The sequence below is a fragment of the Neolamprologus multifasciatus genome, chromosome 3, assembly GCF_963576455.1.
Source record: "Neolamprologus multifasciatus chromosome 3, fNeoMul1.2, whole genome shotgun sequence".
In the NCBI taxonomy this organism is placed as follows: domain Eukaryota; kingdom Metazoa; phylum Chordata; class Actinopteri; order Cichliformes; family Cichlidae; genus Neolamprologus; species Neolamprologus multifasciatus.
This window is the reverse complement of record NC_140441.1, coordinates 34,043,610-34,070,720: the sequence shown is the minus strand read 5'-3', so window position 1 is coordinate 34,070,720 and position 27,111 is coordinate 34,043,610. Positions and strand designations below refer to the sequence as shown.

The following is a 27,111-nucleotide window of genomic DNA, read 5'->3' as shown; positions in this document are numbered from 1 at the left end:
ACATATAAGATTCCTTGAAAAATTATATAATGAAACTTGTATAATTTGTATACTTACTAAAAAATATATATGAAAGTAATGAGAAAGTGGCCTTTCATGAGTAAATCATATATGTTTTTACTATTTCTTTTCCATATGGGTATGTAGGGTTTCAGTTTTGTGTGTGCATGTCTGACAGTTGTAATGATGATCATTCAGCAGAAGCCCAACTTCCTCATTTTCATACTTGTGTTCACATCTCCTTTAGACCACCAGAAAGTGAACATTGGAAACACAAGTTTAAAATAGTAAAATGTAAATTCTTACAGATAGATATCTAGTGTTTTGGCAGTTAAGAATTGAATGTGGGTAACTTGGGTGAGATGTAGGTCAGAGGTTAGATCAGCTGATTCTCTGTTTACTTAGAATCCATGACAAAGAAAACCAGTATAAACAAATAAGCATAGGTGTGCGGTGTATGACAGCAAGTGTATGATGGTTTCTACAAGCTGAAGAACAGCAGCCACTCAGCATCAGCATATTTATTTTCTATAAGAGGAATTCAGTTGCACATCAAGGCAGACTCACTCCAAAACCTCCGAATGCTTTTCATAAACACTGTAATTAATGCTGCAGTAAAAGAGAAAGATGCGAATAGTCAATAACTGAAGTTGCCTTCATCATTCCCTGCATCCAAGCTTCTTCAGCAGAAAGCTGAATGTGCAAGCAGAATTTAAAAAAAAAACTGGTTCACTCCATCAGAACTAGTTCTTGTCACAAGACTATTATAACGCTGGACTCCTCTCCACACTTCATACACAACACAACATGGTGTTCCTCAGCATGAGGGAACTGACTGAGAAGTGTGTGTTTAAAGGAGGCCTTCAGGTGCAGTACTGCAGGCAGTCAGAGTTTAGAACTAAATGTGAAGCTAAACATAAGTTAGTTTATCTGTTCTTTTCTATCAAACAAAAAAGTGTCATGTAAAAAAGTTTTCTTTTTTTTTGCGATTCTCTGGTTTGCATATGTTGTATTTGTCATGGTCCCAGGACTTCTAACCCGGTGTTTTGAGTTTTGACATTCTGTTTTAAGTTCATTTGTATTCTTAAAATCCCTAGGTTGTCTGTTCATTTTAGTTGATTAGATTTCCCCTTGTTTCTTTGCCCTTTATCTCCATTTATGTGTCTGCGTTTATTTAATTCTGAATTCTTGTGGCTTTTTTCACTTGTGTTTAATTCCATCATGTTTATCATGTTTTCCCAGCCTGTTATGTCTGCGCTCTCCCCGTGCTCTCTGTGCCCCCTCCTGTCGTCTCTGTGTCCTCCCTGTGTTATGTTTAAGGTCCCCATCTTGGTCAGTATTTTCCAGTTCTGTGTCCTCCCTGTCTTGTTATGTGTAATTGTCCTCAGCTGTCCTCCCCGTATGTTCCCTTGTCCCTCATTACCTTCGGTGTATTCATGCCAGAATCTCCCTCTGTTCCGTGTTGCGCCATTTCTATTTACAGAGTTAGAAAGTGCTTTATTTAATTCACTGTGAATCACTATGGAAATAAATGGAAACAAACAGAACAGGTACAAACAGTGGGCCTGTCTCAATATGGGTACTTGTACGTACTTATGAGTCGTGTCCAAATGGGCTGCATCCTCCTGAGGACTCGGCCTTCGCGGTATATGTGGGCCGGGTCTTCAGAAGGTCAGGTATACCGGTGTTGTGCCAAAAAGTGATTGTCTGCCAAAAACTGATTTCTGGTATTTGCCAAAAACTGATTGCTCGTATTCAAACTGCTATAAGTAACTTGTTGGGCTATAATATGTGAAACATATGTTAAATGCATCCCTCATGGATGACATAAAGTCATATTGAGCTACAAACAACATTAGTGTAACAAGGTAGAAGCCGCAATCAGTTTTTGGCAGTGACTTTTATATAACCTTTATTTATGCCGTTAAAAAAATCTAATTAACATTAAAAATGTCTTTTGTAAGAAGTAGTTGGACAGCAGAAATGGCTCAAATATTACAATAGTTCTGTAAAAATATTTAAAGTGGGGATAAAGGACCGGATTGGTTATAATGTAAGTACAATAACACAGAGTTGTAAAGATGCTTGAAAAAACAGATAATTTTTTAATTCCATATATAGCCCCTTTGTAAACGCTGTTCACCGAAGTCTATTTACCAACATAGGTAAAGATATTACACATAAAAAATACACGCAAACATTGGAAATCAGTTTTTGGCAGGCAATCACTTTTTGGCACAACACCGGAAGTAAACGGCTGTGAAATTGGACAGTCTAGCCTTCAGATTTGCGTCACCGCTGTCCTGAGTAAATCGGTTTGGCTGAGATTAAAGTTAAGCTTCATAACATATTAATCACAGTTAAATTAAGAGGGGACGACAGTAAAAACTCTGGACCTGTGACATCATCAAGTACGCTGGTGTTCCAGTTGTACAAATTGCGAGTCAAGCGAGCACGGACTTGTGTACTTGAGAAAGGGCCAGTACATATATCACAGTAATATACTGGCTACTGATAAACTTCACCAAATGTACAAAGTAACATTCAAGGAATCTCACAGAAATGCTGCATTTTAAACATCAACGCTCAGCTACAGTTAGAGCTGAAATGAGCCTGCCTGTCCAGATGGGGGCGCTATAAGCTCACGTATCCTGCTCTGTTAAAGACAATCTTATTTTCAGTCTAATGAATGAAGTAACTGTCTGCAGCAGTGTGAAAGACTCAGATGAGGAAGAAGCTGCTGGTTAGAAATGAACGACTGATCAGAAACATGAAAAACAAGTTAATGAAAACACGAACAGCTTTGATTCACACCAAGTAAAGGGAGGAAGTAATCAAACATTTTCTTTAAGTATAGAAAAATAACAAGAAATGTTTGTTTGTGAACACTGTGAAAGTGTCTGAGTGTGACAGCATTTCTGGTTTTACTCTGTGAAATTCTCTCCTCTGTCTGTGAGCTCTGCAGGGAAGCCAGTAACACAACTTAAACGCAAATATAACCAGAACAAATATGATGGACCAGGACACACTCTCCTTCAGCTGTCCTGGAGCATGCTGGGAGATTACATGTAGCTGCTCCCACCATGCTGCAGTATTCTTAGAGAGAAAATGTCCCCACCATTGTTTGTGTTGATTCATTTCTTTCATGAAAGCAGACAGAAGCTGAGAGGAGACAAACTCAGCACAATCAAAGTGTTAGATTTTCAGTGCTAAGAGGGAAACAGTCATTTCAGCTTGTGTTCAGTGTTATTCAAAGAGCTGCTGATAAACCACAGAGTTAAAGTCAGCTCTAACATTTTATACACAGTATGCAGTGTTAGTGTGGAAACATGTTCACTAAACACTTCCTGATGTGGGACAGGTAGATACAGGCTGATTCTTTCACTTAGTGCCACTGAGTGAACAGATCATAATGGACTGGAAGATGACTGCCGTGCAAATATTCTCACACATGCATTACTCAGATGAGGTTGCAAAGTTTATGATATGGATCTGGCAGGTAACACGGTGTCGATAGTCAGCGACGGGTTCTGCGGGCAATTGAAATAAACTATCTGTGCAGGAAACAATGTTCTACTTTTCTGGAGATCCCAGATGCCTTTCTTGTTTCGAAGATAGAGCATACACTTACATGCATTACTTAAAATAGATATCGATGTAGTTCCTTTCTGTTTCCAGAAGTTTACACTGCTTTGCTCACTATTGCGCTGTTGACCTGCTGGAAACTCTTGCACGAAATGACTTTGTCTTTTAAAAGATGTAGGGAACCTCTGGCCTTTATTAATGATATCAGTTAAAAATACATTCATAAATGTGAAATCTATTCTCAGTTATTTTAATAACAACTGCATTATAAAAGTGTTGTAAATTCTTTAAGAGAAGAAAGGAAATCAAAGGCAGCACATGCCTTTGATTGTTGGAATATCCCAAAGGGCTTTTGGGACGAGTACAACCAGTATGAATCATAAACGCCTCAGGCATGTCGATGAGCAGGTTGTTTAAGATGACAATCACACTAAGGAAGAGCTTTAAAAAGCTGAGCATAGCCAGTTGGTACGTGACAGTACACTGTTACTTCATGGCTGCAGAATGTCAGTGAAAAACAGCCAGCAGCAGTAAATAGTTTGTTTTTGACTCCACTTAGTGGATTCCTGCATTATTGCTCTTGAACTGTAAACTATAAAACATGTCAGAGTGTCTTAAACACACATTAATAGTCTAATTATTCTTAAATATAATGATACTATTGTTTGTCTGGATACAACTTTGCTTTGATATGTCTGCAGTCTTTCATTGTGTCTTTAGATATTTTAATGAGTGAATGAAGTCAGACTGCAGATTTTCCTTCTAGCTGTACTGACTGACCTTTGACCTCATGTGTTGATGACTCTTCCCCTCTGTCTCCTCTCACAGGGAGAAGATGATCTGCAGGATCCTGCTGCTCATCATCCTCACCTCATGTGTCTCTTGTTAGTTTACAGCTTTATTTTATGAACTCCAAATAAAGCTCAACAACAGATTTGTTCCACTTTAAGAGTGAATGAGTGAGCAGTTTTACAGGTCTTACCCTACGATATAAGCAGAGGAGAGTGGATGGATGGATGGGCAGCTGCTTGTATCAGCAATGTGGAAAACTGTGTAAGTTCTTGGAGTTCTTTTATCTGCTTGTGAATGAGGAAGAAACTCAAAGAAATTTGTTTACATCGTCAAAGTGCTTCTCTTAAATCAAAAGCACTTCCCGCTTTATTACCTGTTGAACAGGTAGTAAAAAACAATTTAGAAGGAATGCGGCATGAACCAATGAGAAACTGATTTAACAACAATACAGCAGTTTTCTTATCTATCCAGACATATCAGGACACAATGGAGAAGGATGCATTCATGGATGTATGAAGAGGTTTTTAAACACTTATCTGTAAATGTATAATTTCAGTCAGACTGAACCCAACACCATTGTGCAGAACTCTTGACTCTGGCTTTCAGCTGTCTTAAATTATGAGGCAATAAATCACAAAGAAAGCTGAATTTTTCTCACGTGAGTCAACAATGTTGAATAACCTAAGTATAAAACAAGAAATAGAATCAGCTCCAAAACTCAACTCGAAGTATGTGAGACTGATTTTATTGTTTTGATCAAAGGGCGATTTACAGTTTTGTGTTTTAAACGTGTGTCTATTAAAATGTTGCATTTCTGTCATTGAATATGTGTATAAACATTTTATAAACAATCTATTCACTGACTGTTGCCTAAAAGCTGGAGTTGAACCGTAACTTTTTAACTAACAGGTGACTCACACTGAAAACAGCAGTACATGACCCTGTAACCATGTGGTCCTAACTGTTGTGACACTAATGAAATCTACGTAAAATAAGTATCATTGTAATGACGCATCTTCATATCTAACTAGTTACAATGTAAATTGATAATATAACAGCGAAAATTCAGATCCAGTTACAAATGAAGTATTTGGGACTAACGGATAAACCCTTTGAAAGTTCTCCACTATGACTGTGTGGCAGGATGAGGTGCTCAGGAATAATGAGGAAAAGAGCAAGGAACTAATGATGATGTTCCAAGCACAAACCATGGTTCATAAATAATCACAGCACACATAAATACCCACCACCAGGGCCCCCTACTCACCTCCTCTTTAGGCCTTCCTCTGAACAAGACTAACAATTTTTATTTTGAATACTTTATTAAATTAAAAAAAAAATACATCTAAGTGCTGCAGATGGATCAAACAAGAAAACAAGTCAAACAGCAACGAGGACACAACGAGGTAAAGCAACAGCCCAGAGATTAAACCTAGGCCAGAGAAACAGCAGTGGCCATGCTACAAAGTCATCAGGCTCAGACCACTGATCAAACTGCTTTGCCCAATTCCTCTCCCTGAGCCGAGTCCATACTGTTAAGGTACAAAAGTTCAATACTGCAAACTGAACAACACCCTGCAGGATGTTGTCAGTGTCATCAGTTCTGCTATATGAATGCTATAAGAAGGAACCGGAAATGTATGAATTTAATCTGAAAGCTTTGGACGACTTATTGAATAATTTTAACAGTTTCGGAAATGTTTTCTTTCATTTTAACGTAAGCTTCTAAGAGTTCAGGGAGGTGAGGTCCTCAGTCAGATGAAGCTAATGGGTGGAGCTTCTGATGAAGAAGCAGGAAGAGACTCAGAAGAAGAAGTCGAGGTGACCACACTACTCAGACTGTGACTGTTTACATGTTTACATTTTCTTTTCTCTGCTTTTAAACTCAGTGTGATGAGCAGAGCTGCAGCAGCTGCTGTCAGTATGAGTGCAGCATAGAGGTGGATCCTTCCTCGACTCTCTGTCTGTGGGTTCATTGTTGGAGTTTGTTGTTTGGGCTCATCAGCAGCTGCTGGAAAGGACAGAAAATATTATTTTATCCTGGAAGTTCAATAAATTCCTCAAAGTTTATTATCCTAAAGTTAAATTGAAATATGACACTCATTTTTAAAGTTCTACTCAATCAACTTACCAGTGACGCCGAGTTTACAATCTTGAAAGCTGCTGCCACTATGTGTCTGCACTTCACATCTGTACAGACCCGAGTCATCAGTCCTGAGTCTTGACAGTTGAAGTCTGATTCGTCCTTCTCTGAGGGCGTCTTTGTCACTCTGGACTCGTCCTGAAAACGTTTCATCCTGAGACTCTGACACCTCAACACCTTCATGAACCTGATACAGGACTGAGAGTTCTGGACGACTGCAGCGGATCTTCAGTGAAGTGATGAAGGTGTCATGTTTGGTGGTGAACGTCCACTCCAGTGTGATGTTGTGGTTCTCCTCTGCCTGATAGCAGGTCTGTGTCACATTGACTACAAATGATCCTGTTGAGGAGACAGAGAGGGAAAGAGAGGAGCAGACACACTGAGAACTGGAACAAATCTGTTGTTGAGCTTTATTTGGAGTTCATAAAGTGAAGCTGTAAACTAACCAGAGACACATGAGGTGAGGATGATGAGCAGCAGGCTCCTGCAGATCATCTTCTCCCTGTGAGAGGAGACAGAGGCGAAGAGTCATCAACACATGAGGTCAAAGGTCAGAAGCAGTGATGCAGTTACAGAGTTTGTCCACCAGGAGAAAAAAGTAAATTTTTATGTGTTCATGTTATAAATAAATGTGTGTGCTGAGTGAAGAAATGATAGCGGATTGAAACAAAATCCTTTGACTTCTTTTGGTTTGATCTGATTGATTGAGGACTATAAATACCTTGGAGTACACATTGGCAATAAACTGGAGTGGGATAAAAACACCACAGCACTTTACAGGAAGGACCAGAGTCGTCTCTATTTTTTGAGGCGACTGAGGTCCTTCAACATCTGCCAGAAAATGCTCAGGATTTTCTACGAGTCTGTTGTGGCCAGTGCGATCCTCTATGCTGTTGCATGCTGGGGGAGCAGGCTGAGGGCAGCAGATGCCAACAGACTCAATAAACTAATCCATAAGGCCAGTAATGTTGTGGGGATGGAGCTGGACTCCCTCAAGGTGGTGTCGGAGAGGCGGATGTTGTCCAAAATAAAGACAATGTTGGATAACACCTCCCACCCACTCCATGATATGCTGGTCAGTCACAGGAGCATGTTCAGTGAGAGACTGAGATTACCGAAAAGCACCACTGAACGACACAGGAAATCTTTCCTGCCTGTGGCCATCTCCCTGTACAACGCATCCACTTAACACACTGTTTACTGCTACAACTACACATGTTTCTTTTCCAGCTATTTATTAATGAGTGAGTTATATATATATATATATATATATATATATATATATATATATATATATATATATATATATATATATATAGTACTATTCTTAGTTAGTGTATTGTCTGTCTTGTTAATGTTGGTTTATAATGGAGCACTGTAACAAAAAAATAATTTCCCCCAGGGATCAATAAAGTATTCTGATTCTGATTCTGATTATATTTATAAGTCGGACTGGACAGAGTCCAAAGTTGGACATTAACTTGTGTTAAGTTTTATGATTAGTTCTGGGCTCTAAATTTTTTTTCATGCTGCTTCTCTGCTGAGTAAGCCTTTTATTGGGGATGCAGGGGTGGGCAACTCCAGGCCTTGGGGGCCGGTGTCCTGCAGGTTTTAGATCTCACTCTGGGTCAACACACCTAAATCACATGATTAGTTCGTTACCAGGCCTCTGGAGAAGTTCAGGACATGTGGAGGAGGTCATTTAGCCATTTAAATCAGATGGGTTGGATCAAGTACACATCTAAAACATGAGGCCTGGAGTTGTCCACCCCTGAGAGTGTAATTCATAAAATGTGCCTGTGTGAGTTCACATCATCAGAAATCACATCATCACTTGGTTAGCTTTGTAAAAAATGATGATCGATGGATTAAAGAGAGAGAGAGAAGAAAAGGAGGAGATCAAGTACAGCAGCAGGTGTCTGCTCGTCTTCCCACTCACATTCTGCACACTCTAACAAACACATGGCTGAGCTGAGAGAACAGCAGTTCAGTGGGGGGTGGGGGGCTGGGTTATGATGAAAGGGGAAGAGTTGTTTAACATATGCTAGCATTTACACTTCGAAGCTAGCCGCAGATTATATTAACTATAAATTCTAAAACTGAATACATTTCATAGTGTTAACCATTTTAAGCCCAACAAGTCCACCAGCTTATCTTTACATTCCTACATGCTGCAGGGCCATTCACATGTTTTCTGTAATTGAAAAGTTTAATTATGTGTCCATTAACAAAATAAGTTATAAACTATATTTATATAAAACATGTGTATACTTAGTGCATTAGTTGCATTTTAACTATAAATAATTCATATTAGAAAATATAAAGCCTGCATATTTGTAAAGAAATGGCTTTGACTTTGCCACTCCATCGGATGTCTTTAGATCCGCCCCTGCTGTAGTAGTGCCATAAATGAGGTAAAACATAAATACTGAGCTGGACTTCAGTGGCTGAGGATCACGAGAAGATTAAAAGGACACGATAAAACCATAATGTGCCGGTGATGGTCCTTATAACAACTGATCGTAGAGCAAACTCTCCAAAACAAGATGCCCATACGGCACTCTCTGTGGCAACTGGAGCAAATCCTCAAAGGACGAGCAAAAACGGAGGCAGCAGTTTTCCTCCACTTGGCTGGGCCGATACACTTAAAAACTCACCGCTGAATGAAAGTTCTGCATGGCAGCCATCTAGTCATAGAAATAACAAAATAGCTTTAGCTCCTAGTTTTGTAATTTGCCGTTGATGGCAAAATGGCGCAAATGCTGCTTAGCCCAGAATTGAAAGAAAGCTATATCCACCTGAAGGAATGCAACTGCCCTCTGCACAACAGCTGGAAATAAGGAATCAACCAGTCTGCAAACAGCGCCGCAAACAAGCCACTAAAACACTTACTAAACAAATTAAGTGGATAAAGGATGGCAAGCACGCAGCCTACCTGTGACTTTGTAGAGTCGGATCAAAACCGCCTGGGTCATCCCAAAAATGCACTGACGCCCGATTCCCAGATCAGAAATGCTGAAGGAGCAATCAGTGAGGAAATGAACCCCGTGTGCCCTTATACAACAGAAAGAAATAGAAAGAGGGAAAAGTGGAACAGGGAGATAAACCTGTCTGACAGAATTGACAGAAACTCACGCACCTGCGAATGGGGATGCACAGTACAGTAGTGCAATTCATCCTGATCGGTGATTGGTCAAAAGTGAAAGAAGAGGCCTGTGATTGGTGAAAAATGTGCAATGAAGAAGCCCTCTTTCATTCATTCAGTCTGTTGTCTGTTTTTTCTTAATCAGGTGATGTTTCCAGCTGCTTTATCCCACCGGACGCCTGGAATGCTGTCTGTGGTCTTCAGCATGATCACAATGTGTTATTTATGTATTTTGACTGGTTGACAATGACAGGACAGTAAGCATTATCAGTGCACATACAATAAAAGCATCTAGTTTTTATGCCAACATTGATGATGATTTTCCTTCGGCTCTTTTGAACCAAAACAGTTTGGAAAGTCCCCTGAAATCAACAGCAATTGAGAACGAATTGCTTTGTTTCCAACATGAAAAAAAAAAATGTTGACAGGCGAGGGTGCAGTTGTTGCAATGATAAAGCAGAACATCGCAGTTATCTGCAGCACAGTCACTGAAGACAGCGCTGAAAATCTAACACTTTCGTTCAGTTGAGTTTTCTCCTCTAAACTTCTGTTCACAAGCACGCTTCAGTCTTTCGCTTAAGCGAAAGACTTAATAATTATTAACATTTATTTTTTTTCCAGACTAAAAAAAAGGTTTGATTACAGATGAATTGACTCTTTACTAGGTGTGAATCAAAGCCGTTCATCTTTTGGTTTATATTTGGTGTATCTTTGTGTTTCTGATCAGTCGTTCATTTCTAACAAGCAGCTTCTTCCTCATCCGAGTCATTCTCACTACGGTCGCAGCTGCAGACAAACCGTTCAATAGACTGAATATAAGATTGTGTCTGTGACGGAGCAGGAAAAAGTGAGTTTATAGCGCCACCATCTGGACAGACAGGTTCATTTCAGCTCTAACTGTAGCTGAGTGTTGATGTTCAAACTGCAGCACTGCTGTGAGATTCTTTGAATGTTACTTTGTACATTTGGTGAAACTGTTGGTGCTGTGATGCTCCTCTGAAACACTCATAAGTCAGCATATTACTGTGATACAGTATGTGTGTTTTCTTTAATCCTTTATTGTTTTTGTTTTTTTACACACAGTAGGTGACAGAATTGAACACAGAGGATCAAATGTAGACACTGGAGTGCAGTTCAGTGATTTAAGTCACAGAAAGAGGACGTAAAAACCTCTCAAAGAAAAAGTGCTGCAAATCCACTCTTCTAAGCTGATGTCTTTTTTTTTGTCACACCAGATGCAGCTTTCTGCATCATCTATTCAACGTTCTTATACATATGACCACAACATGTTTGTGCAATAAAGGAGAAATCATTTCAGCTTATACTACTTCTATTTAAGATTAAATAGATTTAAAATAATCTTCTCTCTCATTATTATTATTATCTAGACCAATCTAGACTATCCAGTCACTTAAACACTGGACCCTTAAGTGCATTTAAATAAATGTGATATAAATATATAAATAATATATTAATATCTAATGAGAGAAAGGGAGAGACACAGACTGGTGAGCGAGCTCCTTTCACTCATATCAGCAGAGAGAGAGAGAGAGAGAGAGAGAGAGAGAGAGCGGCACACTGAGCTGTGAACTCCTGAAAAGTCTCAATAAAAAAAAAAAACTCAAGGAGGAAGTAAACCTCGAGGAGTTTTTAGCTCAGAGTTCCTCTGTTTTGTAGTTTTTCTACTTTCAAAAGAAAATGTGATTTGCAGCATCAGGTGCCATTAACATTTCTGTAACCTGCTGCTCTAATACTGCACCACCATAAAGAAAATAGTTATTGTTAGAGAGTTATCTCTGGGATGCTGGGATGATAGCTCCCTCACTACTTAAACTCCAGTCAGAGAGTGGGGCACAGAGAGTGATGTCCGGATATACTTTAATGGAAGTTAACAGCAGCTCAACAGTACAGCAGTAGGCATACTTAACAAGTGTGGGAGGGGCGGACAGACGTGTGGTTCTGAATAACAAGAAACAAGGAGAAACAATTATCACATGTAAATATAACAATCATCACTTCCCAACATCACACCAATATAATGAACTGTAACACAAATAATGCTCAGAGGTGAATGCTCTGACACAAGAAAGTCCCACAATCCCATTTGAACAGGCAGGAAACAAGAATACCTGCATATCTCAGGCAACAGAAAAGACCTAATGCCCCAAAATTAGGAAAAGTCGACAATTACATGGTCTTCAGTGCCCTCTAGTGGCTAAATAACCCAACCCAACCCAATCTCCTAGCATAAACCCCCTGTAATTATCGTCAACAAGTACAACCCGTGCTATGAGTGGAAATGGACTCGTAGAACTGGAGGGATTTTGACTCACATTTGCGCAGGAACGCGCACAGCTGGAGATCGCTATTCCCCCGCACTAAAACATGCCTATTGCTCCCCGTAAAAGCATGTGACGTCATCACCGCAGCAAACAGTAAGAACAAAGTGGAACTTATCGGCAGACATTACCAGTGCAGTTATAACTATGCGACTGAAATACAAAGAAGGAGACTTTCGGACAGTTATACTGTCAAAAGAAATGTTCATCCAGGTTGTGATAAGTTTTTTCTTTTCCCTTTTTTATTCTCACTGATGCTTCAGGTGTAAATAGCTCATAAACAACAGGCAGCAGGTTCACTATGACCCAAACTCCAGACTCAGTAAAACATCATGTCAGTGTTACAGGATACAAACTCCACAGCAGTGGAAAGTTAAAGAAAGTCCATTCATAGTTCAAAGGTTGCTCAGCAGAGGATGATTTAAATGTTATCATTGGTCAGAATTAAAACAAGAAGCTTAAACTTTTTATAAAGATTACATTTGATCAAATTGTTTTTTGTTTATATATAGATATATTTAAAATTAATAAAAACTAAAACCTATTGCTGTGCCAGCTTCTAGTTTAGTTTGACAGTGTGTAGAACAAACCTGATGAAAACTTAAAGTCAGCCAAACACATCCAAATTTTGAGGCTGGGAGTAAAAAAAATGAATCCGACTGAGCCCAAAATCAGCTGCAAACCTGTGTGGTTATTACAGTAAACACAGCGGTCTTTTCTCTTTATTTATTTTTTTCATAAAGTTATTTATTGTGAGCAACACAAATTTGAGCAGGGGGCAAATTTTGTTTTGGCACACTGATCATTACAGTCACAGCTTGTGGTCTTTAACAGACTCAGTGTTTTTCTTTTCTTGCTTGTGTGAGAATTTCCCCAAATCATGCGATGATCATGATTACTGACAGTCTGGTATAAAAAGTAGTTTTGTTTGGAGTTGTGCAGGACTTGTCTTTGTCATTGTATCACAGAAAAGTGTCATCAAGATGTATTCATAGCCAGAGGCCAGCAGGTGTCACTGTGGAGATGGTTTCAGATTGTTTTGACACTTCAATATAATTCCTGCACAAATGCTTCAGTGTTTCACGAAGCCTCGCTTTGCCCATCACTAGTAAGCAGGCACCAAGTGCTGTTACTGCCTGTTGCACACACAATCTTTTCTCAGATCGACCAAACTGTCCGACCTGTTGATGTACGTGGTTCATTCCCATGTGTCAGTTTAAAGATATCTCACTGAGTGTCAGAAAGACAAGTTTCCTTCTCTTCTCTACTGCAAGTGAAAAAACAAACAAACTGCAGAATGTTTTCAGTGTCATCACCTCAGCTATATTAAATCAATGTGGTGTTAAATTTTGCTGTAAGAAGCAAATGGGAAATGTTTTCATGTAATTTGAAAGCTTTGGATGTGTTATCAAACTTCAGAATTTCTGGAAATAATCTAATTATCTTTTTTACTCACAATTTATTGTAAGCTTATAATTATTTGTATTTTACTCTGAACTTGAAAACTTCAGTTTATTAATTTTAAATTATGTCAAGGTCTGGGGTATGTGACCCACTGTTCATGTCTTTGCACTGGTTGTTTCTGGTTTAAGTAGTATTCAATGTTGTTGTTGTTTTGTGGCCCTGCCAAGAGGGGGCACTCTTTTGAAATGAAGACAAACACAGCAGTTGGAAATCTCCAGTTCATGTGATGTGTATGATGAAGATGGTGATGATGGTGATGATGATGATAGTGGTGGTGGCGATGATACAGCAACATAATTAATAATTTTAATAATACATTTTATTTAGAAGCACCTTTCAAGACACCTAAAGACACTTAACAATAGAATAAAATGCATAATAGAACAATGACAAAATAAAGAACAATAAAAATAAATAAAAAGCACAACATAAAATAAACAAACAGTGGGTTCACAGTGAATATGGAGATATGAACAGATGGGTTTTGAGTTGGGATTTAAACTGGGAGAGAAAAGCAATGTTTCCTATATCAGGGGGTAGAGAGTTCCACAGCCTAATATGCTGAAGTGAAAAGAAGGCAACGCAAGCTGAATAGAAGAAGAACTGCTTTCTTTTGATGAGATTGACAGTTTGACCTACAGGTCAGAGTGTTTTTCCTGATTATGAGTTGAAAAATGCCATTTACAAAGATCTGACAACAACTTTGATGAGCTTCATTTTAGTTGGTACCAGTGTCAGAGTCTCCATCAGCTATTTAGTTTTAGAAGGTACATTTGGATCAACTCAGTCTAAGAAAGTGTTTTTGGATCCAGAAACTGTGTAAAAAGCAGAATTTGTGTTTAAATGTAAAATTTGAATTTTAAATCCTCAGAAATGAAACTGAGGACATGAACTTGAGGTGTACAGTTTGTTTTCATTTTAAAACAAACTATTTTGACGTCATCACCATCATCTTTATTAATCAGTGATAGACTGCCCGATGATCCGTGATGTTTAAACAAACAGGTGAGACCAGGTGAAGCTGTCTGGGTATTCAGAGTCTAAATCATTGTTAGTTCTTTCTTACATTTCCTTTCTTAAATCCAGAGTCAGTATCTGCAGCAGTGATTATGTCTACCAAAACATGAAATCAGGTACTCTGATGATTAATTAATTGATGTATTATTACTTTGTTGTGTTGAATCTGGATGTTGCTGTATTGGTTGGCACCTTTCTGCAACATAGTGTGGAGATCTGCGGTGGTAGCTCCCATCTTTAAGAAGGCAGACCAAAGGGTGTCTGCCCTCTTCCATATAGATAGTGTGAGGAGTTGAATCATTTGGGAGGGGCTCAGAGTAGAGCCACTGCTCCTCCATATTGAAAGGATCCAGTTGAGTTATTTGGGCCTCTGATTAGGATGCCTCCTGGGTGAGGTGTTCAGGAATGTCCCACTGGCATGATACAGCTCACATCTTATGCATGCCTGCCAACAGTAACCAAAGTCAACTGCAGCATGTTGGCACTCCTGCCTGCCCTCTACCCATCTCAAGGGCTGGGGGTGCTCTCCCTGGCCTGGGGTAGCCTGCTGGGTAGTCCCACGTGCTGTGTTGCTCAGGTCTGCGCAGGCTTACACCTTGATGGAAGGTGTTTCTCCACCTCTTTCTGGTTGCTTTCTGCCCCTCTGGGGATTCCCTGGGTGGATCTTCTGGACCCCCCTCTTGCTCCTGCTGGCTACAGTGGGGTGGAGGCTCATCTGGGTGCTGGGTCTGCAGGGCGGGGGCTGGGGTGATGGCTTGGCCTTATACTAGATCTCTGTGGGGGCTTTGGACACTGGTGCAGACCTATATGCATGTTTCTAATATAGCACACTGGTTTTCTCGGCTTCTTGGTCTTTGCTATTGTTTGTGAACAAACTGGGGCTTCTTGGCCCATGAGTTCTCATCACGTCATCACCACTCTTTGTTGATATGACGTGAGCTTAACAGCACAAGTCAACCATAAGTTCTTTTCTGTAGAAAACAGAAAAAAATATATTAAAAACACACTGGGCAGATTTCTTGTGATAGTAATCCTTTTACATTCATGTCACAAGAAGAGAGACAGCACAACTCACACAAGTTAGCTAGAAATTGAAAAAAAGCACAATGCAAGCTTAAACATGCCAGTTTAAACGTATGACCCTCTTTGAAAGCTCTCTGCTCTGTGAATGAGGAAACAAGAACAAACACATCTGAGACCAGACATGAAAATACAGTAGCCTACTGTGCCCGGCCATCTGCCTCAGAAAATGATCCTAGATGTTTGTGGGAACAGTTACAAGCTGAGACAAGAAGTGCATGTGGGAGTTGTATCTTTAAAAATTACACAATACAGAACTTTTTATATTTTCTTTCTGTCCTTAACAAAGTACTCTTAGTAACTAAATATGAACTGGTTGTGGGCTCATATTTGGAATTTGATTCTTAGTAAATTTGAACAGAGTAAAATAGGCTGTAACCAGGGTTTAGATTTTTTTTATTTTCAGAGCAATATTAAACCTAAAACAATCTGAGAGAATGCAAATAAACAGCTTGTGAGAATGAAAGCTGGAGGCTGTCCTGACATGACTTGTGCCTACGCAGTGTTCACCTGGAATCTACACAGCATTCCTTCCTTTATTCCTGTTCAATGGGTAGGGTTTTGTGTAGTTATCAGATTACTCTGCAGCACTGCTAAGGAACATATCCACAGGACTGTATCTGACATGAACTGTTCCCACTTAGACTGGGTTTCTGTGGTGAGGTATTGTGCACTTCATGAAAGTCACAACCTCTAGTCTTACTATTTGTGTTTTCTACATGAACTGAACATTATTTCTATGTTGCTGATCATGATTTTTCATCTGTCTGCTCTCATACGCACTGATTGATGTACATGTCTGCTGGCTCAACAGTTCCCTAACCCTTTCAAAAGATGAGAAAGTCCAAATTTTTGTGGCTGGAGGGGTTGTATATTCAGCACAAAGACCTTATCGACAATTCTATTCTATTCTATTCTATTCTATTCTATTCTATTCTATTCTATTCTACATAGTGGTGAAAGTAATGTTTAAGTCTTTACCTCCCAGACTGCAGGTTTACTTGTGGTTCCAAGAGTATTTAAAAGTAGAATGGGAGGTAGAGCCTTCAGCTGTCAGGACCCTTCTATTTGCTGAAGCACATAGTTAGAGCTGGGTCAGTTGACCCCAAATCCTAAAAGAAAAAACCCACAACAATGGCAACAATGAAGGAACTCTTTTTTCTTTATATGTCTCAACCTTTTTTTGTGCTGACTATGCAAACAGTCTATATTATGAACAGTTTGTAAAATAACTTTTGTTTCAGTGCATGAAGATGGTGAAAGACACAGAAAGGTCAGAGGTCATGCTGGGTGAACAGAGAAAAGCAGCCTTTTGGACAACCCCAATAACAGGATGCAGGGAGAGAGAGAAAGCTTACCTCTCAGAACCTTCCTTGTATATCGATGAACTGAGCATCACTGTCTTATCAGTAGGTTGAGAGTAAGAAACAAGTTAAGTGATATAGTTTGGCCAGCAGAGCAGCAGCATGGAGACCTCGACTTCAGAGTTTGATAATTTTTATTTAGTTTGAACAGAGTAAAAAAAAAAAACTGGGCTGTAACCAAAGTTGATATTTTTTTCTCTTAATATGTCAGATTTAAGGTGTAGCTCCTGTGTTTCAGTGACCAGTGGAAAAGACCACACTTTTGATACAAGATACAACTCAATCAGGACCAGATATACCTTAATAAACAAACAAAGATTTTGTATAGAGAACTATGGGAGATGGAAATTATTCCTTCACTTGGAATTACAATAGTGCAAAGGGAAAGGATACTTACTCAGTAGCTCCTCATGAGTCCCACATCCACCAACCCCTCTATACACAACCCAGTCGGGGCACTGTGGGGCCATAATTTTATAGAACTCCATTCGAGTCCTTTCAAGCCAAAAAGCCGACTCAGTGACCTCATGACTGGTTATGGCTGTGGTAGGACAAATTATTGCTCATTTTCAAATCAACTTTCAAAATATTTTATAATAATTGTGCAGTGTAAATGTTTTTCCAGTATCATAAAATGTTACACTGAATAATGCACGAGTTAGTGTAGACATTTAATTGAGACACTTTAATTTGATTAATGTTGTTTTCTCTGATGGATCCTGCTCTGAAATTAACTGGCTGCTTTATATATACATTATGTGAGTGTATTTATTTCATATATTTGACCCAGACTGTGTGAAAATGAAGTCTATCAATGTGTTTATTTAGGAGCTTTTTAGCAGTAGAGGTAAAAGGTCAAAGCGATTTTAATGTACTGTCCCTCAGTCTGCTGAGTCTGTAGCAGTGTATCAAAACAGAGAGCTGATGTGGAGATGAAATATTCTAAAAGTAGCACTTAAAGCTTAAATAATGAAGTGAAAACCGGAGTATCTCAACAGTGACTCAGCGCTCTCACATCCACCCACACAGACTAACCATCTTTGTTCATATACAACTCTGAGCGTTATTATCTCTCAGCTATGAGCTCCTTGTGCATGTCTGGGTTTGCCTACATGAGGGGGCGGATAAAGCAGCAAGGTGTGCCATTATTGTTCAAGGAGAAATGTTGCCATTTCTTTCTTTCTTTCTTTGGAGCCATGAGAGAGTTGAACTTTTTATAATTTTAATGTGTTAATTTTAATTGGCCTCAGATATTTGGACAATTTTGTTCTTTTTCGGTGACTATCTGCTCCTTCTGCGTCCGACACAGGACTCTGCAGTAAGTAAATGTCCACAGAGGCCTGCATGCTTTGACAGTTTTATAAAAGTATATAACAAGTGTTCCATAAGGTTCCTGTGACATTTGTATGCTTTAAATAGGTGAACTGTACTTTAGATTTATAATCGCCTAAAGTATGAGTCTGCATTCCTCTTCAGATCAGAAATACGTTAGATATGTTTCTTCAGAGTCATTTGAATCAATGGTTGTTGATCAATAATCATGACAATTTGTATATCAAGGAACCAACATCACAGCCCATTGTTCATTTAGTGGGCTCGTTTCTGTCATTGTGCAAATGTATTGTTGATAAAGTTGGGAAACCTTCAGTCGGCTGAGACTGAAGAAGTCACTTGGATGAGTGACGAAACGTTTTTCCCGCTCAAAACGTTATGTCCAGATGAACTGAATCAAATTTGGGGATTCAGAATCATTTGTTTTCAGCATTTTCAGCTGCATAAAAACATGAATACATCGATTAAGTCTGTGCAATCATAAAATCCATGTTAGAGATCAAAGAGTTTTTGAAGTGAATCTATCGTGAGTGCAAAACCTTCGATATGACAAAATGGTGTTTGAAATCCTTGCATCCGGAGCATTACTTTAAATCCTTGGATTTATTGAACAAGAAATCTGAAAATAGTATGAAGGGAAACAAGTCTCATCCAAAATAAAACTGGAACTTAAAAAAGTAGATTTTGCTCTCTCCAGTTATTAATGTGTTTCTTCCAAGGACAAAACATGTGTTTGTGAGAGAATAACAATGAAGTCATCTGATAAGAAATCCCATCTGCAGTGTTTATCTTCAGTCTACTTCAGCTGTGATATGAATGAACTGAATCTGTTGTAAATAATGCTGTTCTTAGTTTTACTGTTTAGGGTACAATGAAGAATGTGGAGCTGCAGAGCTCTCCTCCTCTCAGTATTAACTATGAATCTCTTCTGTGCTGCAGTGGGTGAGTAGCTGCTGTGTTCAGCTGATGAAGCATTAGTTTGTAAACTTCCTGTTTCTGAAGTTAAAAAGAAGGATTTAAAGCAGCAATAAGTCACAAATCTGCTGCTTGATATCACAGTCTAAGTCCAGAGACCTGCTTCAGTCAACTTGGTGCTGATATTGATTCTTAGTTTGATTAATGTGAATCTAATACTTTTACACTTTTTTCAATAAGACTCTGATTTTTGTTTGAAATCACATGATTTAAAATGTTTGATACTTCAAAAATCAGAGAAATTGTTTCTGAATTACAGAAAATATATTCTTCTTTCCCTGATGGAGACCTCGAGTCCACACTGGGCCTCACATTCACCCCGTAATGAAAACTAAGCAAAGCAGACCGTCACACACTTGTGTACGTGGAAACTAACAAATAGAGCTCTGCTGTCAGCTCATTGCTCCGTCTCAAACAATAGGTTTTATCTCTGTTCTATAACTTTCTTTTGATTAGCTTCTCCTCATAAAAGACAGTCAGAAAGAGAAGCCTGACTCCTGAGATTGTCAGTATGCTTACTGAGTTTCATGAGCTGATTCTGCCTTTTAATATAGTTCCTAATATATTGTGTGCGTTTCCTCCTGCAGGTCAAAGTAACTTCACTATGAGTGTAGAACAGGAGGTCTACCAAGCTGAGGAAAAAAGTAACATCACAATAACATGGCTGCTCCATTTCGACACCAACAGGCCTCCTGACCTCCTAGAAATAAACCTAATGAATGTGAAAAGGAAGACAAGGGTTTTCTTCTATAACAGTGAGACTGACACTGAGGTGTATCCAGATGAGCACTACAGAGGACGACTGCAGTGTGATCCACAGCTCGCCAGGAAAGGACGACTTGAATGTGTCTTAACTGATCTCAGGCTCAATGACACGGGGACGTATCACTGCATCGTTGTCCTTAACGAAGAAGTTAGTTCCAAAACATGTGACCTCAGTGTTACAGGTAAGATGACATCACTGACTCTTTTGCTGGTTTCCATAACAATAACTGAGTAGTATCAAATATTTAGACTTGGATAATTAAAGGACTGTACTCAGTGTGTTTCTATACATTCATGTAGATTTTTACAGCTACATCATGGTCAGTCACCAGAAAAAAATCAGCATCAGTATTATCAATATTATCACAACCATGCACTCTTTTACCATTAGGTACCCTCTCTGTGTCTCACACACATCGATTTTTCTTCACTGGTTATGTCATCCAGTCATGTCCATCCTGAACCAGTGGCCATGATATAAAGTACCACAGGCTGTGAACTAGCATGTACACTCACATCCACTTTATTAGGTACGCCCGTTTAACTGCTTATTGATTCAAATATCTAATCAGCTGATCACATGGTAGCAACTCGGTGCATTTAGGCATGTAGACAAGATCAAGACGACCTGTTGAAGTTCAGACTGAGGATCAGAATGGGGGAAAAAGAGTCATGAAGTGACTTTTGCTACCAGATAGTCTGGTCTGACTATTTAAGAGCTGTTACTAATGAAGTGTGTTAAACTAAAATTCATGCTTGATCTTAGTCTTAATCTCTTAAGTCTTAAGCACCTAACTTTGTTAATTAGTCACTAAGTTTTCTTGAAGCAATGATCCCTTAACTCATGCTTGTTCAATTTCTGCAATTTTCTTGCAGCAACGTTTAACAAACCTGTGGAAGTGACATCAAAACCAGCGAACTCTAAGAGGATCGGCCTCCTCACAGCTCTGGCTTTGTTTGCAGTGGTGATTATAGCGCTGTCACTGCGTTACCTGTCTGTGACATTTTGTAAATAATATTATTTGTATTAATGTGAAGTAGCAGCCCATTACAGATCACTCCTCAGGTCACCTCTGACTGTAATGAGACTGCTGCCAATATTTTTCAAATGCCTCAGAGCTGTGCCACAGAGCAGTGCACATTTACACCACACCCCACTCTTCTACAATACTATGTAAAAGTCTTGAGCCCCGAATCTCTTTACATTTCAAAGTCCAGTTCTTATACCTCACCATTTTCACAGAAGTCTTTCCAGACAAAAGGTTAAACTCCAAGTAATGCATTAAAAACAATGTTTGCCTTTTTGACAGTCTTTTAATTATTACTACCTCCTTTTAAAATAATAATAATAATAATAATAATAATAATTCACTTCAACAAATGGAGAACAACATCAGAAGGATAAGCTAACTCCAGCTATAAAGCTTTAAACATTTTTTCACCCAGTCGTTTGTTATTAGACTTGTCATATTTAGCACATGTGTGGCTAATTAACTCATTAACTAATTAGCCCTCATTATGTGTGTTTGTATCATCTCCTGTTTACAAACCATATGAAGCACTTTAGACTTTATGAAGGTTTGTGTGCACCACTATTTCAAAGGTCAACATGGCCAAAAGACTTTGCTGTTGACACTTTGCACACAAATTGGTGTGTTGAAGAACACCAATCAATGAGTCGACCAATCAGTGTTTACCCATAGTTGACCTTAAGAAACTGTTTTTTAAACATTTTTTTAATATATTTGAGATACACAGAATACAAGATCAGTAAAGTTGATTTAATGTTTAAAATTTTAAATCTCCTCATTAGATATGGGGCAGTGTCATATCTGAATGCACTGATGTTTAAGAGTGGCCACTTTAAAGTTTCAGAGTTCTCATATTAGACATAAACAACACCACTGGAGAAATAACCAGTAACCATTAACATCTTATTGGTTAATAAGATTAACCAATAGGATCCTCTCTCACTTTGTTTGTTTGCGTGGGTTCTCTCCGAGTACTCCAGCTTCCTCCCACAGTCCAAAGACATGCAGTTGGTGGGGATAGGTTAATTGAAAAATCTAAATTGCCCATAGGTGTGAATGCGGGAGTGAATGTGAGTGGGATTGGTTGTCTGTCCCTGTGTGTTGGCCCTGCGACAGACTGGCGACCTGTCCAGGGTGTACCCCGCCTCTCGCCCTATGACAGCTGGAATAGGCTCCAGCGCCCCCCGTGACCCTGAAAAGGATAAGCGGAAGCAAATGGATGGATATATTATATATTTATATATATATATATATATATATATTTGTCTCTGACCAGGAATTTCGATTTTGTTAAGCAAAATAACAAAAAGAAAGTCTGGCTTTGTTGAACCTGCTGTTTGGGTTTCTCTTTTTGAGTGACCCGAGTCTCATTGACAAAAAAGGTGATCTGTCACTAACTTTGTTGGGATGTAGAGACGGTGTGTGGCTGCATGCAAAGTGGACAGACTCTGAGAGCAGTATTAGTATAGTATTGATATTTTAAGTCTTTTTTTAGGTTAGGTATGTAAATAAATAAAATAAGACATTGGTGCTTTTTCCTGCATAGATGCCAACAAAAATTATTTAATTAGAACAAAGAAAAAAATCAAAAGATTTGCAACAAAATTGTATTTTAAAACAGTTTTGCATAGTAAATAATATTAACTGACTTCTTTTAAATTAAATTTGGTAACAAATAAGGAATTTATTAATGTTGAAGAGAAAAAATGAAAGGATGTTAAGCATACAGCTTCATGCTAATTTTGTATATTCATGCTTCTGCTTTATTCAATAAACATTTAAACACATTAAGTTTTTTGCAGTTTGTTTTTTAAAAACAATCATTAGTGCATTAGATGTTTTTCACCAATATTTTTATGTTCATATCATCTAAAATATGTTTGTGTGTGTATCTTATGAAGATGATATCTGAGCTCTTCTGAACCATCCCAGATTACAACCTTCCCACCAACACACAACACTGTGTGTAGTTTAAAGCTCCAAGTGTTACATGTCTCAGTGGTTTTTCCAAATTCACAATTTTGATAAACATAAAAAAGAAAAACACACATCTGATGTCTATCATGTCTGATTTACATCTGCATTTTGTGTCTTTAAACCTTCCTGTCCATCTGCTTTTGTCTCAAGCATTAAGAATCACTTAACTTCAGATCCGAAGTGAACAGACATTTTTCAGCAGCACATCTTTCATTCTGGTTCCAAACTGATTGAAGGAAGCAGCAGATGCTCTCTTTAAACAGACACATCTCAGAGTGGCTTTGTTTTCTCACCTTTCACTGAGTCCATTGAATACACTGTATATGGTTATAATCAGTGTTGGGGAGTAACGGAATACATGTACCGCCGTTACGTATTTAAAATACAAAATATGAGTAACTGTATTCCGTTACAGTTACAGTTTAAAAAGGTGGTATTTAGAATACAGTTACTTTGTTGAAATAAATGGATTACACGGCGGTACTTCCCTGTTTCATATTGTCGCGGGTCAGGACTGTTTGGGTTTTGTTTGACAGCTACGTTCTGTTGTTCCAGGCGGTCCCATGGTTACAGGGTGACGCTCTCTCTCTGCGTGTTTCCTGGGTGAAAGAGCGACTTTTTGTTGTTGTTGTGCTAAGCTAACAGGCAGAATGCTACAGGTATAGCTCTAAAGAATGTAGCATCATAGGCAGTGTAGTCCGTGCTGCAGGGAGAATGGACTGCCATACACGTTATGTGTCTGTGAGCGAGGGAGGGAGAAAAAGGAAAAGTACGAGCTGTCATCGATTAAAAACGGGAGCTGGAAACATGTAAATATAATAATAACCACTGCAGCCAAGAAGAGTGCCTGACGAGCCCAGTTGTAAGTAAGCTATTAAGACTCGACTGTACACCGTGTTCGTGTTTTCCTCCAATAAGTTCCATTGGAGCAGCCTTTCAACGCCTCTCTCTGTCTCTCGCAAGCAAAGTTGACCCAGACAACAAAGTAAAGCTATTTTTCGGCTACGAGCCCGACACAGAACCCACCGTATTAGCCAGAGGTCCCTTTACTACGGTTCGGAGCCGCGGACCTTCAGTAACAGTAATAAATCACAGCAATAGTACATTCATGTAGTTGTAAACAGCATGATAATATATTAAGTAATCCAAAGTATTCAGAATACGTTACTCTCATAGAGTAACGTAACGGAATACGTTACAGAATACATTTTGGGGCATGAATACATTTTAAAAGTAACCTTCCCAACACTGGTTATAATCATGGGTTCATCGCATACTATTTTATAAATCATAAAACTGCTGAAGTAAATTCACTTATTTATCACTGAACATAATTTGATTATAAATAACCCGATTTTAAACCTCATTACTTAACCTGAATCCTGATTGTTGTAAAAACTGATTGTAAAGTGTCACATGTGCATTTCTTAAACACAGTCTGCACTACATGACATAGAAATCTCTTCCTGAACGGTGTAGAAGCCTGTGGTAAAGTCATCAGTGACTGAAGCTTCGGAAGATTCCTTAGCAGCAGCCATGTCAGCTGAGGCAGACGTTTCTGTTTTTATTATTTTTATTTTTCATACTTGAGCACCACAACTAAATATTACTGTAGGAGCCATTTATGTAATGTAAGGATAATCGAAATTCTGTAATTAGATGTAGCTTTTCATATCTGGCCCACCAATCTGCTAGTTAGGTACACACTGGGGCTAACCAGAAGTTAGCTTCCCAACCCGAGGTACTTCAAAATTGCAGATTCTCAGGATTCTAAATCTTCTTATGCAAACTACAAATACATTTACCTGATGCTAAAAGGCTTATTCTTCTTATGTTGTGTGAACTTGCGTGACAAGGGCTTAAATGTAATAGTGGCCTCTAGTGGTTGTTGGAGACAATTACAACTGGCTGCAGAGCACGAGGAAAGTAAGGCATGCAAAGAAACAATCTGTTCCCTTATTATTATTATTATTATTATTATTATTATTATTATTGTAGAAGCGTCTGTGGCTGTTTGATGGTCTCAGTTTTTGAGTGAAGCTGAAACGTTGATTTGACAATGGAATAAATTTTCTAATGTTCCTCAAAGTCTTGTTATAGCTCAAGACAAACATGATGTGTAAAACATATTCACACCATGATGACAGTATGAGGACTTTTATAACTATACATTCATCTAGTACAGATCATTATACTGGTCTGTCTCCAGGTACTTCTTTTATGCATTTATTGACAGCATTGACGGGATGTAATCTATTTCGACAACTGGTACCAGAAAAGGGTGGAAACAAAAATATTGGTCTACTAGTTGTAATTGCATATTAAATTAACAAAGCAATGTTGGGAATCATTTAATGCCAAGTTGCTGTTTCTTGCGAAATATTTTCATTGAATATATTCATAGTGCTCTAACTTGCTATTCTGCAGGGTAAGAAATGTGAGTGTGTATTATGTAATCTAATGTGCTGGTATTTATATTGTGCCTTTATAGTCTAGGCTTTTTTGGTCATTACCACATATCCGTATTCCATTTTCCTTCTTAGGATAACATGAGAAAGTAACCTTAGTGGAGAAAAATGGTGGGCTTGTTAGGACATAATGATTGGGGGATAAAATACAGCAATAGTTGAATACAATTTTGTAATTGTGTTTTGATGAAGCTCCATAAATGCATGTTAAAATACTCAGACTAATAGTTTTACCTCTGGACTTTCACAGATTTATATGTGTTCTTCTACCAGAGGCCTATGAGTTTAAGGGCTCTGAGTACACTGCAAATTCAAAAGTGTTAAATGTTTTGGTGTTAGTAGTCTTAGAGTTAATTTTACTCTAAGTAGAGTCACATGCTTTTAATGTAACTCTGAGGTGTAAAATGATAGTAGTTAAAATCGAGTGTTAAAAATGAGTGTTTCTATTTCAAATCTGGAGGTGTTACAATGGAAACATTAACTCTTGACCTCTTAACTCTGAACTCCTACAGGGGCTATGACACTAATAGAGTAAATTCACAGACTCCGCCCCCAGCACGGCTCCAATCGAAGCTGAAGTGAAGCCGTTTCAGAACATTTTGCTCTACATATTTGAGTTGTTTGCCATGCTTGGTAAGTCATTTTTTCAAAGATTGTTTCAATTATTATTATTAGCTTTTACTTCTGTGGCTCTTTGGAGTTGAGACAAAGCTGTGTGAAAGGCATTAGCCGTGTTGCTCGCTGATAGCACCGCTCGCTGTTTTAGCTAGCTGAAAGGTATTGTTTTCGGCAAATACCACAGCCTTGAAAAAAAGCTTGCATGTGAATTTTCGGTTAAATTTTTTGGTCAAATACACCTAAAACAATGTCTAGAATGTGAAATGTTGGTATAATGGTGCTACTTGAAGCCTGAAAACGATCTCCCATAAAAAACGAGCAAACAGCAGTAGCAGATGTCCTGACTGGGTTCTACGTTAGCATTTAGATCCCTCCAGAGTTTTGTGCACACGGTTTTACATTTAGTTCAGTATTACCTGTTGCCTGTGTCCTTATCTTTTGGGAAAATACTTTACACAAGTAATGTCTCAAAAAGGATTCCTTTTTTTTTTTTTTTTTTTACTGTGCTGCAATTGATTTGTGCCATTAATTAGTGTCAACTAATTTTTATTCAATCTCCACATAGGATATGCTTGTGAAGATGGAATATGGGGGAGAGCAGAAGTGCGTTGCAGTTCCACAAAGTGATGAATGAAGGACATGCATATTGTATTTTGTATTTATTGAAATAAGTGATGAGAATGCTGTTATTTGCATTTACCAGCTCACCTATGTCAGACCTTTTGATAAACGAAATTCTAATGAAAGTGAGAACATGTACACTGTTACATCTTTCAGAAAATGTTTTGAAATTGTGGTGCACAGTTCAGAATAAATGTTTTTCAAAAACCATTGCGTCTTTTTAGTAAATGTTTATTTCCAAAAGAAATTTCTAGAAGTTCAGAACAGTAAAATTCCCGCTTTTTAGAATTAATTAGAAGATAACTCTTACGTAGTTAAACTAAAATACTCTTTGAGAGTTAATATATAAACTCTTAACACCAAGTGTTAAATTATCAACTCCAGAGAGATTTGGT

General features: G+C 38.4%; 2 protein-coding genes and 1 long non-coding RNA gene across 6 annotated transcripts in view; 1 reads left to right on the top strand and 2 right to left on the bottom strand.

Annotated features, from left to right (window-relative positions):
- LOC146522704 (uncharacterized) overlaps positions 1–9,581 on the bottom strand; it is a 39,668-nt gene extending 30,087 nt beyond the window's left edge. The window contains exon 1 of the mRNA XM_085153592.1: positions 9,456–9,581. The gene's annotated coding sequence lies outside the window, so the exon portion shown is untranslated. The remainder of the gene's footprint in view (positions 1–9,455) is intronic.
- Positions 5,104–9,580, bottom strand: LOC146522705 (programmed cell death 1 ligand 1-like). 2 transcript variants are annotated; one of them, XM_085153595.1, is made up of 4 exons: positions 9,456–9,580; positions 6,967–7,022; positions 6,509–6,859; positions 5,104–6,388 (listed from the first exon to the last, which is right to left on the bottom strand). In XM_085153595.1, the coding sequence occupies exons 2-4, from the start codon at positions 7,013–7,015 to the stop codon at positions 6,132–6,134; spliced, it is 657 nt and encodes a 218-aa protein (XP_085009721.1). In that variant the 5' UTR covers positions 7,016–7,022; positions 9,456–9,580; the 3' UTR covers positions 5,104–6,131. The 2 variants fall into 2 exon arrangements, with proteins under 2 accessions (XP_085009721.1, XP_085009722.1); XM_085153596.1 differs by having other exon boundaries at positions 5,104–6,385.
- Positions 9,582–12,551: 2,970 nt separating the features above from the next.
- Positions 12,552–24,878, top strand: LOC146522703 (uncharacterized). 3 transcript variants are annotated; one of them, XR_014873006.1, is made up of 3 exons: positions 17,720–20,183; positions 20,393–20,531; positions 20,878–24,878. It is a non-coding gene; the product is annotated as an uncharacterized LOC146522703 (long non-coding RNA). The 3 variants fall into 3 exon arrangements; XR_014873007.1 differs by lacking the exon at positions 20,393–20,531 and having other exon boundaries at positions 17,806–18,247; positions 19,114–20,183; XR_014873005.1 differs by lacking the exon at positions 20,393–20,531 and having other exon boundaries at positions 12,552–20,183.
- The last annotated feature ends 2,233 nt before the right edge of the window (positions 24,879–27,111 follow it).